This window comes from Neltuma alba, unplaced genomic scaffold (assembly GCF_004799145.2).
Source record: "Neltuma alba isolate B1F8T4 unplaced genomic scaffold, ASM479914v2 tig00011687_pilon, whole genome shotgun sequence".
NCBI classification, from domain to species: domain Eukaryota; kingdom Viridiplantae; phylum Streptophyta; class Magnoliopsida; order Fabales; family Fabaceae; genus Neltuma; species Neltuma alba.
This window is the reverse complement of record NW_021636326.1, coordinates 16,060-34,789: the sequence shown is the minus strand read 5'-3', so window position 1 is coordinate 34,789 and position 18,730 is coordinate 16,060. Positions and strand designations below refer to the sequence as shown.

The following is an 18,730-nucleotide window of genomic DNA, read 5'->3' as shown; positions in this document are numbered from 1 at the left end:
TTTAACCAGAGAATTCCCAACAACCTAGTTAGTATTTACCCCACCCCTAAAACACTGAACCAACAGCCTCGTTCTGGGAGCGCCAATGCCAATGCCTCTTTAATCATGCTCTGCTGTTCTTCATTGGTTTCAGCAAAAGGCTCGGTTAAAAACAAGGCTTTCCTTCTTCCATGTTGATCCATTTCATTGGGTGCGTAATTAATGATGAATTAGAGTGCATTTCAAAATCCACAAAAAGACAAAAGACAAAGCCGGAGGATTTGTGGGATGTGTTGGCCCTACGTCCTCCCACCATCCAGAATCCCTTGACTTTTACGACCCTCGTCTCCTTCCCCTTCAAAACTTACTTACCAAGAAATTATATTAGCATCCCCCTTTCTGCCTCAATCCCTGGTCGGTGCCCATATATTACTGTTCTTATTACCCCCTTCTCCATCTCCATCCAATTCAACCCTCAACATGGCCCTCCTTGACCTCCCAAGAGACCAACCCAGCCTCTCTTTCCCGTTAACTCATAGTCATGGCTGCCCCAACGGGACGGGAACACGACTGGCAACGCAATCGAAGGAGGCGGATGATGATTCAGGTATTTGTTCGCCACCTCTGTGGAGGACTAGTCCGCCTAGAAGCCCCCAACAGCGCAAGAACTATTATCGAAGCCTGTCCCCTGCTTCCAGAACCCAGGCCGTTGCCAGAGGCCAAATGGAACTCATGGAAATGGTTCGGAATATGCCCGAACGCACCTACGAGCTTTCTCTGAAAGATCTCGTCGAGAGACCCTGGGTGGACGCTCGGGACGAAAATGCCGCAGACGACCGGAATCCCAATGGTAAACGTGGCCAGAAAAGGGAAAGTAATATTAGGAAGATGAAGAAAGGCAGCAACGTGGATAGGGGAGGCTTCTATCTGAAGATGATGTTCCCTGCTTCTTTGGGATCCAAGAAGAAGAAGAAAAATGAATCGTCGGCGAATGGTAGTTCTAAGGTCTCTCCGAGGCATTCGCTATCTGAGGGATCCGTGAAGGCCGCTGATAAGGACTGGTGGAAGAAGAGCCTTTCAGCTTCAGCGAAGAGTGATAGTGGTGTGTCAACTATCAACAGCGGAAGCGTGAAAAGCTCTGGCAGTAACAGCGGCAGGAGCAGAAACAACAGCAGGTATGTTCAAATTTTAAACCACCCTAGTAGTAACAGAATCAAAGCAGAATTGCTCATGGAGATTTGAATTCTGCACTTCTTATCTTCTTTTAATAATAATTCAGTGAAAATAAATGGCAGATTAGACAAAATACTCTTATCGAGTGCACACTAAACATAGGGGTGCTGTATATCTTCTTGTTATGCGTTTTTTGTTTCTTATCACTGTGACTGAAACCAAATTGAACTTCGGTCAATGCATTGCCGTGGGTTCCCCCCCCCCCCCCCAAAAATTCCTGATCGAATATTCAGCTGTTTATCTTTGACAATATGTTGTGTAAAATATGAACAGGAAATTTTCCTGGTATCTCTGGAATAGCAATGGACCGTGTTTAAGGCTCTAACTTGGTGACGCAGTCAAAGATAAAAAGTTAAAGCCTGCATGGGATGTCGGGCAGAGTGGCTTTGCTTTGACGTCTTGTAACGCTGTATAGTCACGGTTAAAGGGGCTGATGTGTTTAATTGATAAAGTGCTTGTGTGTTACTTTTAGGGTCTTGTCTTCAATCAAATCCCGCTTTGGATTTGTGGGATTTTAAGAAAAGGAGGGGGGGGGGGTTAAGCTCAAACCTTAAACTATGAAGCCGACATTGTCTAGAAAGACGAACAAAAATGAACCTTTTACAGCTGGGCATTGTTCGTTAGCTAAATGCAGCTTTGGCTGTTTACTGATCTCATTAAGCACTTCACAGGCCCCCCGCCCCCCACCCAAAAAAAGGGGACAGGGCTGTCGGACTAAGCAAATTAAATGCAAGTATTATCTTCAACGCGAAAGACCACGTGCTGGTCATCATTAGTTAGTTGCTAAATTCTAGATTATTGGTTTTGGATGTGATGCAGGCACGAGAGCGGTGGTGGTGATAGTTGCTGGCCCTTCCTTTCTTTCATTCTCAAACCCAAAAAAGCCTAACACAGAAATCATAGACGCCTCCGATATTTGCGGAACCAGAACACCACATGATCCTCGTATTGTCATGTAATTACAGTCTTCTGACATGTAAGCGTGAGTGGGCAGACTGGAGCAGAAGGATCAAGTATGGAAGTCCAAGCGTGTCTGAATACAAGATATGTGTTTGTTGTGTGTGTATGTATATGCTACTGGGTTTTATCTCGTTTTGTCTTCTTCAAGAGCCCTGCCCTTTTGGATGAACCAGAGAAGTGAATCCGGTAAGCCGGGGACCAATGGGTCAAGTGCCAGAGTGGTGCCCTCAGTATTATATGACTATGAGGCGTCCGTATGACGACATCCTAATGATGACATTGGGACGAAAATCCCAGCTCAGATGTGGGAGCTTGTCTGTACTCTGTATAAGGCGTCAAAATATTTATTCCTGTCAGCTTAATTTTGTATCGGATAGGGGATCAATGCCTGATCTTACAGCTCTTTTGTCTGTTTTGGCCTGAGATCTTACGGTTAATTTTGATTGAAATTTATTTATTTTTTTGTTTAACTTAAAATCTCGGAGAGATATGGTTATGTTTGTGACCAGGATTAGGATTTGTTTCTGCCCGATCAAAATATAGGGTTTCCGTCAGCGTTTTCCTCCTTAGTTTAAATGGTCCTTAAATATAGATAATAAAAATATGTGGGCTGAATAAGGCAGTCAAGGAACCATGCTATCTTCTATGATTACGTTGTAGACGGCTAGAAAGTGACAAGTGAAATAGTAAAGAAATATGCAGATCTGATGGTAGTTATATGTAAAACTGACTTGGCCGTAATTAATTAATTTTGGCAAATTATTACTAATCTTCTTGTTGTTAATAGTTCACTAATTTGGATATGTTAATAAAATTAAATATATTTAAGTAATATTATTATGTATCAGTTTATAAGTTAAAAAAATTAGTTTGAAAGAAGAATTTAAATCTTATACTTTAAAATCAACACGTACTTGCTCCTACGGGAAAATTATTCAGCATAAAAAAGAATAATTCAAGGATGGAAAGTGCAGGAATAGTGGCAATGTCAAAATGAAGAGCATAAGTGGGTAAGAAAAGAAATGCACGCATGGATATGGATTCGCCTATATCCGTTCACGCCAATCATTTGTTGTTCCTTACTTATTAGCTTGATCATAGCACTGTGATCTACAAGAGCCCTTTAGCCCGTTCATATCCCCGCAATACCCGCCTCTCCTCAACATCATCTAAACCCCCTCGCCGGCTAGTTTCAACAGTTCCCATCAAGATTACGTTAAATATAACACGTTGACCAACAATATCAATAAATATCACCTGAACAAAATAAAAAACCTTTGCCAAAAATTATTAAAAGAGAACGTAATTTCAGTATTTCAGTATCCTGAATGTACCACGTCTCTTCCACAGGGTCCCCCGCTTTCTCGTGATGAAACATGCATGAAACAGAAGACGAAATGAATAAATGATCAACACACAAATGAGCACTCCTTTGGCAAGGAGCTTGGAATTTGGATATTTTCCCACCCATTAACAGAATCCAAATTAGGAAACCTTTAAAATACCGTGAATGGTTCCGCAAAGAACATTCGCCATAATATTAATGCTAAAACAACCATGCACAAAACCCCCTATTCAAGAATTGCTCTTTCCTCTTTTGCGATTAGTTTTCTCCTCTTCGATTTTTGGCGCATGCATGCAAACATTCTCAGAATCACTTCCCCTTATTCTGACCCTGTTGCGCAGTTCCTGAGAGGTACATTTTCTGATTTTTGTTTATGTCGTGGTTACGCCAACCCAAGTCCAGTAGAACTTGAATTCCTACGATTTCATGTTCCTCTTCTCTAATTTAGCCTCTGATCGGTGTTGACCTTCACCTTTGATGTTGTTGCATTCTCCCCTTATTTTGCGTGGTATTTTCTCTTCATCTTATTGTTTGCCTTCGTATTTGCTTCGCCATTTGGGCCCGCGTTCACGACATTGGACACACATTTCTTTCGTCCTTTCAATTTTGAGCTTACTTTTTCAATCCACAATCTTATTGCTTCGCTCAACATTTTCAGGGTTAATATATATCATTAATTCATTCATTTTACTGAGTTGCTCTTTGAACTTTCATCTTTTAAAATCTATAATGTTAGGTGGTGTTTTTAATGCTGGTCCAAAAGAAAAGTTGTGTTCTTAATGATGCACTCTACAGTTTCTGTGGCGTATATAACTCTGCCCTTTGGCTTCATGTTGAAGGCTGATTGCCTTGTTAATACTTTCTTGCTCTTATTCGTTGATGAAGTTTCAAAATAAAGAGTTGACCAGAGTCAGTGAAAAATGGCAAATAACGCCTCAACCTGCGCGGAAAGGGCAACCAGCGACATGCTGATAGGCCCAGATTGGGCAGTTAACGTAGAGTTGTGTGATATCATTAATGCGGACCCCAGGTATCATTCTTCATATTAACACATGGGTATCGAAGGAAATAAGAAGATTATATAGTGAAGAATTGTGAAACAGTTTTTTTTTTTTTTGGTCCAAAAAAAAGGAACTGAAATCGGTCGGAGTACCTTCTAATTCCATTGCTGAAAGGGGCCCTTCTTCAAGTTGAATTTGAACTTTTTGTTTAGTTTTGATGTAACAGTCTAGTCCTTATCGTCAATCCCTTAAATTTCATTGTCACTAATCTTCTTTGTTGCACTCAAACTAATTTGCAGGCAAGCAAAAGATGCAATAAATATACTTAAGAAGCGCTTAAACAATAAGAATTCCCAGATCCAACTTTTAGCTCTTTTTGTTAGTATTTCTGTTCTTTTCTATGTGCTTTGGATAATTACTGAGTTTTAATATATTCTTGTATAAAGCCCATAATTTAACTATCACGGATGTTTTGCGTACCATTTGTTGTAGGCATTAGAGACCATTAGTAAAAATTGTGGTGAAAACGTATTCCATATCATACAGCAGGATATCTTGCAGGAAATGGTTAAGATAGTGAAGAAGAAGGTGCATAGTGCTTATTTATATTGAATTTTCTTCTGTGATCTACTTATTTCAGTCTGTCAACATTCTATTTATCTTCAAAGTGGAAGTCATTCTTATCCAGTGCTACATTCTAATAATTGAATGTACAGCCAGCCTTAAACGTGAGGGAAAAGATACTGATATTAATTAATACGTGGCAAGAAGCTTTCGGGGGTCGAACTGGAAGGTATCCCCGGTACTATGCAGCATATAATGAATTAAAGGTCATTTTTTCTGTTTCTACTACTTGTTACATTTGGCATCGATCTTCATTTGGCAAGCAAATATTCTACAGACTATGGATGTGGATTGAATCAACATTTTTATGAATGTATATTAGTACTATGAGATGTTTCTTAATGCTTTCAGTTGATTTTGCTGCCTGTATGATGGACCCTCCTTTAATTCCAGGATCAAAATCAAATTAACCTGAACTCAATAAAGCTGTGTCATAATCCATTATCAGAACCCACATGTCATTGATATTTTTTTGTTAGGCTGGTATGCTCAATAAGCTGGTCGTGCTGTCACACAGGCTTCCAAAAAAATTGAAGGTTTTTATGCTTTAGCATTTTTTAGACTGTATAAATCAAAACCTCCTGTCCAAAATATCTAGCATTGAGTTGCTGCTGTTTGGTACCAACAAGTCAATATTTTTGTTTCTGCATGTGATATTATAATGATTTACAGTCTGCTGGAGTTGAATTTCCACCTCAAGAAGAGAATAGCGTACCATTTTTCACTCCTCCTCTAACCCAGCGAACTGTTGACTCTGTTGAACAATATGACGATGCTGGTGTTCAGGCTTCTCTTCAGTCAGATGCTTCTGGCCTTAGGTAGTCTTTGAATAGCATGACATTATCAGTGCTCGAATCTTCTTGTGTGCTATTTGTTGGCTAAAAGTTCATCAGTTTCAGACTATTGACCTTATGTAAGAAACCAACGGAGTAATTCAGTCACTTTTGCCATCTTATTGCATCATCATAATCACAGTTGCTATAAAATTTCTGTTTCCGGGTTTTCATTTTGTAAGCTTCTGTGCTGCTTAAGTTTCCTGATTTCCACTGGTAGTTTTATGTCATTTCAATCTATTTTTGTGGTCATTCATTAGTGGTAATGGATTTATTTGTTGCTGCTGCAATGAATTTGAAACCCAGTAAAAACAGAGTAAGAAAGCAATTAAGGAGAAGAAAGAACTGAGCTTATTTAGATAAAAATTGCATAGCTACCGTGCGTTGCACTGTGCTGATGCTGCTATGTTATGCATCCTTGCTCATTAAATTGTCTCCAGGAAGAAAGCATAAATATTTCCCCCATGTACTTTTTGGGTGGGTATTTTGCACCTCGTTATTTATATCACTACCATGGAAATGAACACCTATGTTTGTGAATTTCTCATGTTTTAAAATGATTTCTTTGGAAGTTGTCACAGATGCCTTACCCGTTATATACTGGCATTTTACCTTACTATCCAACATATTAGTAGTATATCCATAATTTTATTCAACATTTCCTACATTTGCATGAGCATGTTAACTTTTTTCTTTGCTGTTTTCAAGTTGTCCTGACCTGTTTATTTATTAAAAATAAATGGTAGTTTGTGTCATATCTATGCCTTGCTAAATTTGTTAATAATCAGTTGGCCAGATATTCAAAATGCTCGAGGACTGGTGGATGTGCTGACAGAAATGCTTAATGCCTTGGATCCTTATAATCCTGAGGTGAAGAAGTATAATATTTTCGGTTTCTTTCCACCTATCTTCATTCTGGAACTTCTGTTCAGTTTGCTTGCTATTAAACTATGTTTGAACCTGGAAGTTGCTGCTTTCTCTTTATTTGCTTATCATGAAAAGTAGGCAGCTTCTGATTAATAACAATCTCAACAAAATTATTTCTTTTTGCGCTGAGATCCCGTGAATATGAAGTGGTTTATGGTGAGATTGTTAGAAGTTTCAGTGCCGCTGTAAGGCCTTTTTTCAGTTGTTTCGTTTCTCTTTTTAATGTGTTGCCTCAAAATTTATCTTTCCCAATTATGTCTTATGACTTTGCTTTAAGGTTTGCGACATTAGTATCAAGCACAAGTGCACAACATCAACCCTTTTCTTCTCCCTAAGTATTTGCCATAAATTTAATCAGGAGTGTACAGAACTCGAAATGTTTCTGGATGGAAGGGACTAGAATTGGTGGGGGGTTAACATTTCTTGCAAGGGCTGAACTAACACAATTTCGATATCTACTGCTTCGGCTGGCTCAATATCATTTTTATTTTAATTCACAGAACACTCATGGCTCAAAGTTATTTTAACTCACCGAATATGTGAATCAATATTCTTATTCATAACAGTTTTGGTAACATATGGCAGGGTGTAAAGCAAGAAGTGATTGTTGATCTTGTTGATCAATGCCTTGCTTATCAAAAACGTGTCATGGTTCTTGTGAACAATACATTGTAAGATATCTTTTAAAGAAGATTGATTGAGTCCTCTTTCCAATGTGTAACTAAGAAGAATGACGGTTACTTTTTTTCACTTTCAGGGACGAGAAGCTTTTAGGTCTAGGGCTGGCATTGAACGACAGCCTGCAGCGAGTTCTTCGTCGACATGATGATATTGCAAAAGGAACTCCTAATAAGGGTGCAAGAGGAGAAGGAACTTCGGTTCTGCCAGTTTTGCCACTCGAGAACGTAAACCATGAGGACGATGAATCAGGAGATGATTTTGGCCAACTCGCCCACCGGTGACCACAAATTTCTCCATTATATGCTAAATCTTGCCAGTAATTGTTTTATGACCACAAATTTCTCTTACCATTTCATCATTCCAGCTCTTCAAGAAATAGCCATGCACAGAGCAAGAAGCCAGCCAATGACAAGACATTGCCAGTGAGAGTAAGTCCACTTCTTCCCCCTCCACCAGCTCCAAGGAAGCCGGTCTTCCATGACTCTGGGATGATTGACTATCTAAGCGGTGATGCATACAGAACATATGGTTCCTCTGTGTTCAAGGACCCCACATTTTCAGTTCCATATGATTCTAGCCCTAATCCCATCTCATCAACGACTCCTAATCATGTCCCGAGTACCTGGGGGCCTGATTTTGACAGAGAGCCTGTGTATGATGAAGAAACATCTTCCGTAAGCAAATCTTCAGAAAGCCTTGCTCCACCTCCCGGGGACAAACAATCTCCTTGGGTCCTTCCACCACCACCACCTTCAAGTTATAATCAGAGACAAAACCCGTTTGACCATCAAGGTTCGTCTCGTTTGATTAAGGGGTCCAGTTCCTCCTATGACAGTTTGGTTGGACAAACACAGAATCTGTCTCTGAATGAATCTACCTCAACCAATAAAGAGACGCCATAAGATACCAATTTCAAAGATCCAATCGACCTTGCAAAATCCAAAAGCTCATCTCCTTCCTATCCTGATAGGCAATTTAGAAGGATGTTCTTCAGGTTTTGCCTCATTACCGAGCTGACCTTCTTATGGTTGTCACTGGATCCGTCCGATTTGTCCGTGTGTACCTAGTCTACTCATTCAAATTCATATCCTCATGTCTATTGTTCACTGTCAATAATATTGGATTATTAGTATTTCTATTAATGTTACATGGCACCTCGAACGGTTAGTGCTAGTTGTTAGGAGGTTAGTGAACTATCATTAGCATATCTTGAAATTGTTGCCAACAAAGTAAGTTGTTGCTGATTGCGCTGTAACCTAAATGTTCACCGTAAAATTTGCTTCATGTCAACTTGCCTTTGACTGAAAAATGGAACATTTCTTCTGGGGACTCCGTGGAATTATTATATGTTAATGCATCTAATTTGAAGACTATAATGAAATTGATCATTCTTGACTGTTGCTTCAGATAATCACTCTTTTTTTTCCCCTTTAGTTACTCCTTTGAGACTTGAGCTCCAAATTAAAAAGTGGCAATTCCCGACTGAAAAGGAGGAGATAGAAAGTTCACCAATATAATACCTTCCCCAATCCAAGTTACCGAGTGAGCAAGAAAAATCTGCTCTTCAACGTTAACATTCCATTCTGTTCTGGGAGCCGCAACGACGATAGAATCGAGCTAACTAGTTGTAGTTCTCTAGGCTGACTTAACGGCACGTGTTTAAGAGACCGAAACTGCCTAACACTTCCCGCCTTTTTAATGTTGAGTTCGTTTTGGTGAAGAAAACCACAAACAAAAAACCTTGTAATTTCAATTCTTTTCATCTCTGATTCCTGGTCTCAAAGTTGTAACATATTGTTTTTTTTATGGATTATAGACTAGTGATTTTAGCTGGTTTGACTATATTTATTATTTGGCGCTTTCAGTGTTTGAATTCCAGCAAGAATACATAAAATGAAGTGAAAGGAAAATGTATTGAGAAAGGAGAAGTAATGTGGCGTGGGGGTGGGGGCATGACAGCAGTTTAAGAGAGATGAGACCCTACCATTTCCACCTTCCAACTGCGCTACTAATCATATTAACTTCATAGCTTTAACCCAATCCCTCCCTCTTCACAATTTCTTAATTCATTGCCTTCCAATTTAGCTACACATTCATTGGCATTCATGGCCCTAGCCCCTTTTTGTGAAAGGCAGCTGTTCTTCTTTTCAGTTCTTCATTGTTTCTGCTTAATGTTATTCTAACATTTCTTTATTAAACAAGCATTTCATTTCAACAATGCAAAACTTGTTATATTCTTTCCTATCAAAATTAGTTTATGTGGAACTATGATTCGATAGGATCAATTCTAAGTTTAAACTTTTGTGTTGCGGTAAACCTAAAAATCAATCGAAATTTTTATGACCGTTCTGTAGCTTACAAAAATACATCAATGTGTTCAGCTATTTCTAGTTTTTTGTCTAATTTTTAAAGTTTGTTCAAATATTTTTTTGAAAAAGAAGGGGCTGAACAAAAAAGGTTTAATGGGACAGAATCGATGTGCTACTGCTATAGAGTAGATCATTAGCCACTAACTCAGATATAGAGTTCTTGAACCACCCTAATGCAATGCCTACATTAGTTGTGTGTTTGTTTAAGACTTTTCATGCATGTTTTCCGAAGTAGTGTGTATCTTTTTGGCGCAATAAAAAAGGAGAAGGATGTCTATTACAGGATCCTTTTCATTTTTTTTTAAAAAAAATCATATCTACCTTCCACTGCCACCGTGGAAACCATTATCTTTCTTTACTTAATACATTCCCCTGTTGGGAAAGCAGCATACAAAAGTATCAATGCGCTTTTTCCCTGTTTAGCTTTTGAACCTTATGAAACTAATTGAAAAAGAGCACTTTCCTCGTGTTTGCATGATTGGAATTCAAAACCAATATTAATAATATTTTTTTAAAAAAATACAAGGGACAAGATGGCTTGAATCAATGCTTCATTTGAGTTCTAATGCTATGCCTAAACAATATGTAGGACTTACCTAGCTAACAAATGTTACCGATTCTTCAAGACAGAGAAAGAGCCTTTGAAGGGGCAAAAGAAAGTAGCCAGGTAGCCAAAAAATTTATCATGGTTAACATAATGTCAGTACTGGTTTGATACACTTTGAAACAAGTCTGAAGACCAAGATATCGTCTCAGACACAGGGTGAATTAAATAATAGTATCCAGCTAGCGAGCCAGAGCGGGGTCCAGAGTGAGAAGTTAACAAATATTGCTGAAAGTCCTCACACATGCACACTCAGAATCTAGAAGGGCATTAGAAAATGAGAGCGACAACGTGGATTGCTTGACGGTTTAACATTATCAAATACCTTATTGTCTGCCATTCACGCATCCTTCCCCAAACAAACAAAGTTGGCAGCCTCCTTATATTACTGAACATGTTTCCTGCCACAGACTCTAATAAAGTTCCTCTTTTTCAAAGCTAAAGGAAACAGGACTCTCTCTGCACAAATTCCTCGTGTAGTAGCAGAAGTAGCGTTCCTCAGTCATCATCATCACCATGTTAGGTTCTTGGAGGCACCACTGCCTGCTCTTCACTCTGCTTGTGTTTGTGGTTCTATCAGAAGGATCAAGATTGCCCAAGGAATTCTGGCAACAGATGCTGCCCAAGAAGCTACCTGCTCCTTCCTCTTCACCGTCCAGAGGCACCAATTCTGTCTCAGTCTCGTCGTCTTCCACTGCCTTTAAAACTGATCATACTCTTACTTCGTCAGATGGAAAAGTCTAGTACTGTATTTCAAACTTTAAGTGTTATATACAGCCCTCTCTAACTGTACAAATTGCAGTCTCAAGTCTCAACTCAGCTCTGAAGTTTTGTCAATCTGTCCCTAAGATTCGTCTGACAGGCTGCTCATAGACAGAATCAAATCTTGAAGATTAATTCATCTTGGTCTGACGATATTTTCAGAGTTTCTTGTAAAGATAATTGAGTATCTACTTTTCACTGGACAGCAAAAACATATCAATAAGAACGACTATAGTTGAATAGATATGGTGGCGGGAGAGGTAACATATTATAATCTACGCCAGCTCGCTGTACATGTTTCATGTAACATTCTTGTCATCGGTTGCATTTTCCTCATTGAGATCTTATATAAAGCTCATGGCTTCTCAATTTTCGGGGTCAGTGTTCATGTACTGCCAAAGCCTTTGCATAAAAATTTTTGAAACAGCTTTTAATTTCATATTGTACTATTCTGATGTTTTCCCTGAAAAACTCAAATGGCATCTTGTTTGTTCCTTTATCGGTTGCGATTTCACCATTCTTGCTCTCACTTCTGCTACGAGTACTGAATCCCTGAAGTCTGATCTCATATGCATCTTAAAACTCTAGAACAACAAAAATACTTCATGAATCTTGGGAAAAAGAACAATATCTGCAATCTGTTGCATGATTAGAGAAACATACACTAAACCTTATTTCTATGCACCAAAGACCAAAATTATGAATGGTTGTACAGGAGTGATACTGCAAACTCCCAGTTTCTGTACAACATAACACCTCTTGCTACATAAATTTCAAGATTAAAATTGTTTTTCTATGTAATTTTCAGTTAATATTCTGCTTGCTTCGGTTTGTGTCAATTCTAAAAATTGAACGTACTGTTCCAATCCATTCAGTGTGAAATGCGTTGAGAAAAAACTGGTTATGTGTAATTCAGTAACTTCTAGACATTTTTTGTGCCTAAAAACCATTAGCAGAATAATTGACGCATATATCTTGAAGTGTAGCCTGAGCTGATAAGAAAGCAAGATTCTGGACAGTTTTCAGTGATGCAGGTTTCAAAATGGACTAGAAATGTTCATGAATCTTGCAGCACGTGTGCAATTACTATCACTCGGTATAAGAGCACTTGTAATGGCATGAAAAATGACTGATACTCGTGGATTCAATGATTTTCCCTCTGTTATTACGTGTCTTAATTAATTGTTGCTTCAGTTTGCTCCAGTAAGAGTTATCCATTATTAGACTCTCGCTTCTCCTGTTAAAGGAGCGAGGTGAAATATCTTTCAACCTTTAAATCCTTTGCAATATGATGCTCATTAAATTCTACCATAAAATAAAAGATCCTTGTGAGAAGAGCAAAAGAAGGAAACGATAGAATTAGGAAAATATCAGCAGTTGCTGATAGGATAACAGTATACAACTGTAAACATGCATACTAATTGGTTGGTGTATTTAAAATGATTCACAGAAAAACTGTCAGACTAACGGAAAACGATAGCGTAGTGATTCAACAAACAGAAAAATCAGCGCCCACTTTCCATCTTAGGTGCAATGCTTTCGAACCCCGTGGAATTGCTAGTACTGCCTTCAATTCCATATATTGGAGCAAGCAAGTATTCAGTTTCCTCGGAATTTAAATATTTTCCATCCCACGGATGCTTTTCAATAGCTATCAGGCCTTCCAGCTCAATGGATACTTCCTTCATGGTTGGCCTGTCTTGCCCACTTACTCTTATACATCTACTCGCCAATACAGCAACTTTCTTAAGTTGCCCTACATTTTTCTCATCCAACACTCCACTATCTAGAATCTCAAGCAAACGGTCTTTCTTCATTGAAGAAACAAAATGAACAGCTAAATTTCTGTCTTCTTCTGGCCTGTTCATTTCAATCACCTTCTTTCCAGTCAGCAACTCCATAAGCACCACCCCGAAGCTATAAACATCGCTTTTCCCGGTTAACTGGCCGGTTTGTATGTACTCCGGGTCCAAATATCCCAATGTCCCTTGCACAAGTGTAGTGATTTCAGTCTGGTCCAAAGGAACCAACCTGGAGGCTCCAAAATCAGATACCTTTGCTGTGTAATTGTGATCCAAGAGTATGTTAGTAGACTTTATATCCCTGTGAATGATTGGAATGGAAGCTGCAGAATGAAGGTAAGATATGGCTCCAGCAGTTTCAGTAGCTATCCTTAGCCGAGTTTCCCATGGAAGACATGATGTTTTCGTTGATGGGTCTATATGGTGGAGCAGAGTATTGTTAGCGACAAACTCATAAACTAGCAGAGGAACTTCAGTTTCCAAACAACAACCCAGAAGTTTGACCACGTTCCTGTGGTTGATTTGTGAGAGTACAAGCACTTCGTTGATGAAATCTTTGATTTGGCTTTGCTCTGCTATTCTGGACTTCTTGATGGCAACCACTCTTTTATCTGGTAATATTCCTTTGTAAACTGTTCCTTGGCCTCCACGCCCAAGAATTTTGCTTTCATGGAAGTTATCTGTGGCTTCTTTGAGCTCCTCTTCGGTAAATAGCTTCGCCATTTCACTGTAACCATGTTGCTCGGAAAGTTGTTCCTGAAGCATGAGACCCCCGTTTTTCTCGAAGAACTTCCTTCTGATGTTTACGAGCCTTCTTTTCCTCCCTACCCAACATAAGGAGGATATGACAATTCCAAGAACCAAGAGGAATACGCTGACGCCTACCAGTTAATCACAATTAACATTTCATTCCAAGTAGCACAATGCCAATGAATAGAGAGATTTATGATCACAGAAAGAAAAGTAAAACTCTGTAGCTACAGTTTCAATCACAAAATAGCAGGGGAACTTGTTAAATAGATGCTGTAGAACCGGATAGACATGCAAGAGACTAAGAGAGAAAGTAAAAGCTAGAGACCCCCCCCCCCCGGTTTGGAAAGAATATAGTGTTTTTATTTTGACGTTCACAAGACCCATTCATTGATTGCCTATAGATTTTCGATGTTGCAAAAGAAACGTATTATTCAATAGTGACAGCCAAAGATGCATGTGAACTCACCCAGAGCAACTTCAGTGATTGGGACATTATTGGATTTATCCACTAAAAGGCATCCTGTTCCGTTCTTGAAACCGTTGCCTATGTATCCCGGCAGGCAAGAACAGTTGTAGGTGCCGTACAAGTTGTGGCACGTTTGACTGCAGAGATTTAATGTGCTGTTGCTGCACGCGTCGATATCTGCAAGTTTGTAGGCGTAAAACACATTGGGGCGTAAGGAAATGAGCTAGGAACATAGAAACTCTAATAACAGTAATAACATGGAGGAAAAATCAACCTCGGCAACCATCAGAACCAGACAGGTAAGGATTCCCTCGAAACCCTTCGTTGCATCTGCAGAGGTAGCCACGAACATTTTGTGAATCAACGCAGAAGCTATTGTCCATGCAAGCATAGCTGCTTCTGTTCTTCACTGCTTCGGAGCAATTCTCACCCCAAATAGCCCAATCAATGATCATAGGAAAGTCTCTTTTGCCTCGCAGATCGAGGAGATCTAGAGAAGAGAAATTGAAAGCACCGTCTTCGACCACAAAAGCGTAGCTGCAAGGATTAAAGTCCAACACTTGAGAGTGGTTGCGATAGCTGAAAATGCTGATATTGTAACCCAAGTTTCCTGTGGGAAAACTGGTTTGGCAGCAGCCAATCCCAGAGCAACTTCCATTGACCAGGTCAGCAACGTCTCTGCAAAAGGACGTACAGCCAGTGCTGAACCTTCTTCCCCAAAAATCATAAACGAAAGCACGGGTATCGCAGCCAATGACAGTGAACTTGTTCTTGGTGTTGGATATAGCAAACCGGCGGAGTTTAAAGGATATGAAGTTCCAGCGAGCAGAGGGAACGTAACAATCCCAGCCAACCCAGCCGGAAAGGCGCAACTGACCGTCGAGAGAGACGTGTAACACTTGGATGTTGCTATTGGAGTAATTTGCTATTGGTTTGGCAGAGGAGGTGTCGCAGGATATGAGGAAGTTCTCATCTCTATAGCACCCTTCTCTTGAACCGAATGGGTAGGGGATGTCAAGGTGGCCGCACGCGCCGCTGCAACCCGGTTTGGCCTGACCGGCCACCGATGTAACCGCTGCTGCAGCTATGAACAAGCTCAACGTGATTACACGGCTTAACTTCATAATGACGCACCGAATCAGGGAATCAGTCTTCAATTTTAAGGACATAGACCATAAGAGATGCAGGTATGGCTTTATGACCCCGTCTCGCGAACGTTTATCTCCGATGAGAGTGATATTTTCATTCTCTTACGTTGACTTGACTTGTATAGTCGTCCCAGCTGGTTTCTTTGGCATATTCTGTTTGGCCATGTCGTGTCCCAATAATGCCGTTTTTTAACTTCGTGGAAAAAATTAACTCACAGCTAGAACAAACTCTGCAAATCAAGGGGCTTGCGAAAGACCCAAAAAAAAAAAAAAGAGGGATGAAGAATTCAAAATCGAATGTGATCATGATTTGTTACATAGCAAACGAGGTGCAGTTTATATAGGATATTGGCTGACATGTGACATTAATATTGAATATAAACATTTTTAATATGGATAATAATCTTCCATTCATTCATGTTGACGGATTCCATTACTGATCCAGTTTCTTTTAACATATTTCATTTCACTGCTTAAGTGTTGAATCATGCCCGTTTTTCTTTTAACTGTCTCTCTCCCTCTCTCATGCATTCTGAGTCGGTCTCTGGGTTTTCCTTCTCAACGGATCAACTCTCGGAGAAAGACTAGTCGGTAATGACAATCCGCTTCTCTTCCCTTCTTCTTGATTTCTTCGTGCTCAGAGTTCTTTCTGATCTCTTTGGTGCTTGCTATTCTCTTCTTAAATGAAGGGGCTTGCTCTTTCTCATGTCACTCGTGCTTCATTGTGGGGTGAGATCTCCAGTTCTGCGTATCTAGTTTTAATCTCTGTTTCTGATTCCTGTTTCTTTTTTTCTCCCTAAATTCGGACCTTTTGAGTCTGCCGGAATACGATGTCAAATTTCGTGAGTCTCTCTCTCATATCATCACTGAAGCATTAAATTTATTGTCTATACTACCTATGTTACTAAATATAAGCATTAGTGGAAGTTTAAATTTAATTTTAGAGAAAACCATATTGGAGGTACCTATACTTTCTCTCAATTTTTAATTTGGTACCTATGTGTTTTTTTCCCTTTAATTAAACATTTAATTTTATCTTTTTAGCAACATTAGCTCTTATAACTTTGTTCTATTGATATTTTTAGTCTCTATATAAGGATTAATGATGTTAATAGAGCAAAATTAAAGATTTAGTTAAGAACAAAAAACACATAGGTACCAAATTGAAAATTGAGAGAAAGTATAGGTACCTCCAATATAGTTTTCCCTTAATTTTAAATATAAAATCTCAATCTGTTTTTTTTTCCCAAAGTATCTCTATTAATCACAAGTGGTTCTCACTAATGAATAACTTTAATTATCTAGTACATATAATTGAATATGATAGTTTAGAAAGATAAACACACATCTATAAAAAAATAATCAACTTAATTAACTTTCTTAATATTCTCAAATTTAAAAAGATAGGATAATAATATTTTTTTTGAGTTTCATAGACATTGTCAAGCAGGAGAGGAATGTCTCCGCTAACCCGTCTCTCCACTTTCTCTCCACTCAATGTTTCCATCATTAGATCAAACTTTTAATGGCTAAGATTATTTTATAAGAACATTATAAAAATATTAAATATTAAAAAATATATAAAAATAAATTTATACTATTTGATATAAGTAGTTTAATATGATAAATTTGTATTATATTTAATATTATAATAATATTTTTACTCAATTTTAAATTAAATCTCAACCATTAGAAGTTAATCCGATGATGAAGAAATTAAATGGAGAGAAGTTAGTGGAGATATTCTTCTTTTTTGTCAAACAGCCTTTAAATCTCACCTTTTATCAAACAGCCTCTCTTTAATAATCTACTCATATTTATTCATTAATCCTCAGTAATGTCATTTTTCAACGCAACTTTAATATGCAGGGCACAAACATCTGACTATAGGGGGAAAAAGTGCTAGGAATTTATGGCAATGACCCGTCGTGCTAAACTTATTTAATGAAATGCATTAAGGATAGCAGGCGTGTCTATTAATTGTAGAAAACGCCTACAATATTAAGAACGAAGTATAAATTATGGCTGCACAAAGAGACTGTTGTGTGTGTGTGTGTGTGTGTGTGTGTTTTTTGGAATGAAAGAGGAATTTTATTGCGAACAACTAGTTACCACTCGATAGAGAACAACAACATGGCAACGAAAAGGAAAACAATACAAAGTCAGAAAACTTCCACTTTGGCTCATTCTAGATAAGAAGTCCTCTGCTTGTGCAGTATAATCACTCAGCGCTAGAGCTTCATTTACTAACTGATAAGGATTAGTGTTCTCCTGAGCAAAGAGCTTGCGGTTTCTTGCGTCCCACAATTTCCAACAAAGAATGCCAAAAACCAACGTCTAAGTGTGGTTGCAATGAGTGAGCCTAAGATTATCACGAAACCATCCTTTTAAAGGTTGGGGGAAGCAAAGCGGCTGGGCTTGAGGGGGTACAATGAGCTTCCAACATGTAACTTCCCGTTTGCAATTCCGGAGGACGCGGGTTGAGATCCTCTCTCTCCCTTCCACATATGCCGCAGGTGTCAGCTTCTGTCATATGCTGGTGCACTCTCACTTCCTTGGTAGGCAATTTGTTACTCATTGCCAGCCAGAGAAAGGTCCTCACCCTTTGTAGCCCCGGCCAGTTTCCAATGACTATTTTCATCATCCCATTCATCCTCCATGATTAGCTTCTAGGTGACTTTGTGGTGAATTCCCTGCTACTATTAATACCCCATCTACATTTGTCGGGCTGAGCGTTTGGAACAGAGGGCTTTATGGCAGCAATTTGATCAATTATATTCTGGGGCAAAAGATTAGAGAACCCTTCCCATTTCCAAGTTCCTTGGCTCGTCACAAACCAGAGCAGATTTTTCCTTAAATCGGGTTCATCAATGGGAGCAAAAGCCAGGTGCTTAAGTGGGCCATGATTACTGACCGAGGCATCAGACCAGAATCTAATATTTTCCCCAACCCCAACTTCCCAGGATAGGCCCAACTCTAGATTATCCCAGACCGGTTTCTCATTTCTCGACAGATAAGATCCATTGGCAGTTTTAAGGTTATTTCTCAAGGGAGTATTCCGGCGATTCTTAGATCTAATGACTTAAACAGCTCTGGTTTTGGCCAGTCATATTTTTGAGGCCACAACCCACATTTTCTTTTGGTTGCCACATAGTACTCCATTTTATCAAGGGTACACCTTTATATTAATTATCAGTTCCCCAAATGAAGTCCCTAGTGACTGCAGCGATCCTATGGAAGTGG

General features: G+C 39.0%; 3 protein-coding genes across 4 annotated transcripts; 2 read left to right on the top strand and 1 right to left on the bottom strand.

The window, feature by feature from the left end:
- Positions 1–335: 335 nt before the first annotated feature.
- LOC114716789 (uncharacterized) lies at positions 336–2,642 on the top strand. 2 transcript variants are annotated; one of them, XM_028901848.1, is made up of 2 exons: positions 336–1,154; positions 1,486–1,900. In XM_028901848.1, the coding sequence occupies exons 1-2, from the start codon at positions 460–462 to the stop codon at positions 1,535–1,537; spliced, it is 747 nt and encodes a 248-aa protein (XP_028757681.1). In that variant the 5' UTR covers positions 336–459; the 3' UTR covers positions 1,538–1,900. The 2 variants fall into 2 exon arrangements, with proteins under 2 accessions (XP_028757681.1, XP_028757680.1); XM_028901847.1 differs by lacking the exon at positions 1,486–1,900 and adding an exon at positions 2,032–2,642 and having other exon boundaries at positions 363–1,154.
- Positions 2,643–4,437: 1,795 nt separating this feature from the next.
- LOC114716788 (TOM1-like protein 4) lies at positions 4,438–8,770 on the top strand. The gene is made up of 9 exons (XM_028901846.1): positions 4,438–4,547; positions 4,818–4,896; positions 5,011–5,106; positions 5,235–5,348; positions 5,815–5,960; positions 6,764–6,845; positions 7,488–7,573; positions 7,660–7,860; positions 7,948–8,770. The coding sequence occupies exons 1-9, from the start codon at positions 4,438–4,440 to the stop codon at positions 8,483–8,485; spliced, it is 1,452 nt and encodes a 483-aa protein (XP_028757679.1). The 3' UTR covers positions 8,486–8,770.
- A 3,891-nt stretch (positions 8,771–12,661) lies between these two features.
- On the bottom strand, positions 12,662–15,484 carry LOC114716787 (wall-associated receptor kinase 2-like). The gene is made up of 3 exons (XM_028901845.1): positions 14,614–15,484; positions 14,340–14,516; positions 12,662–14,001 (listed from the first exon to the last, which is right to left on the bottom strand). The coding sequence occupies exons 1-3, from the start codon at positions 15,461–15,463 to the stop codon at positions 12,824–12,826; spliced, it is 2,205 nt and encodes a 734-aa protein (XP_028757678.1). The 5' UTR covers positions 15,464–15,484; the 3' UTR covers positions 12,662–12,823.
- Positions 15,485–18,730: the final 3,246 nt, after the last annotated feature.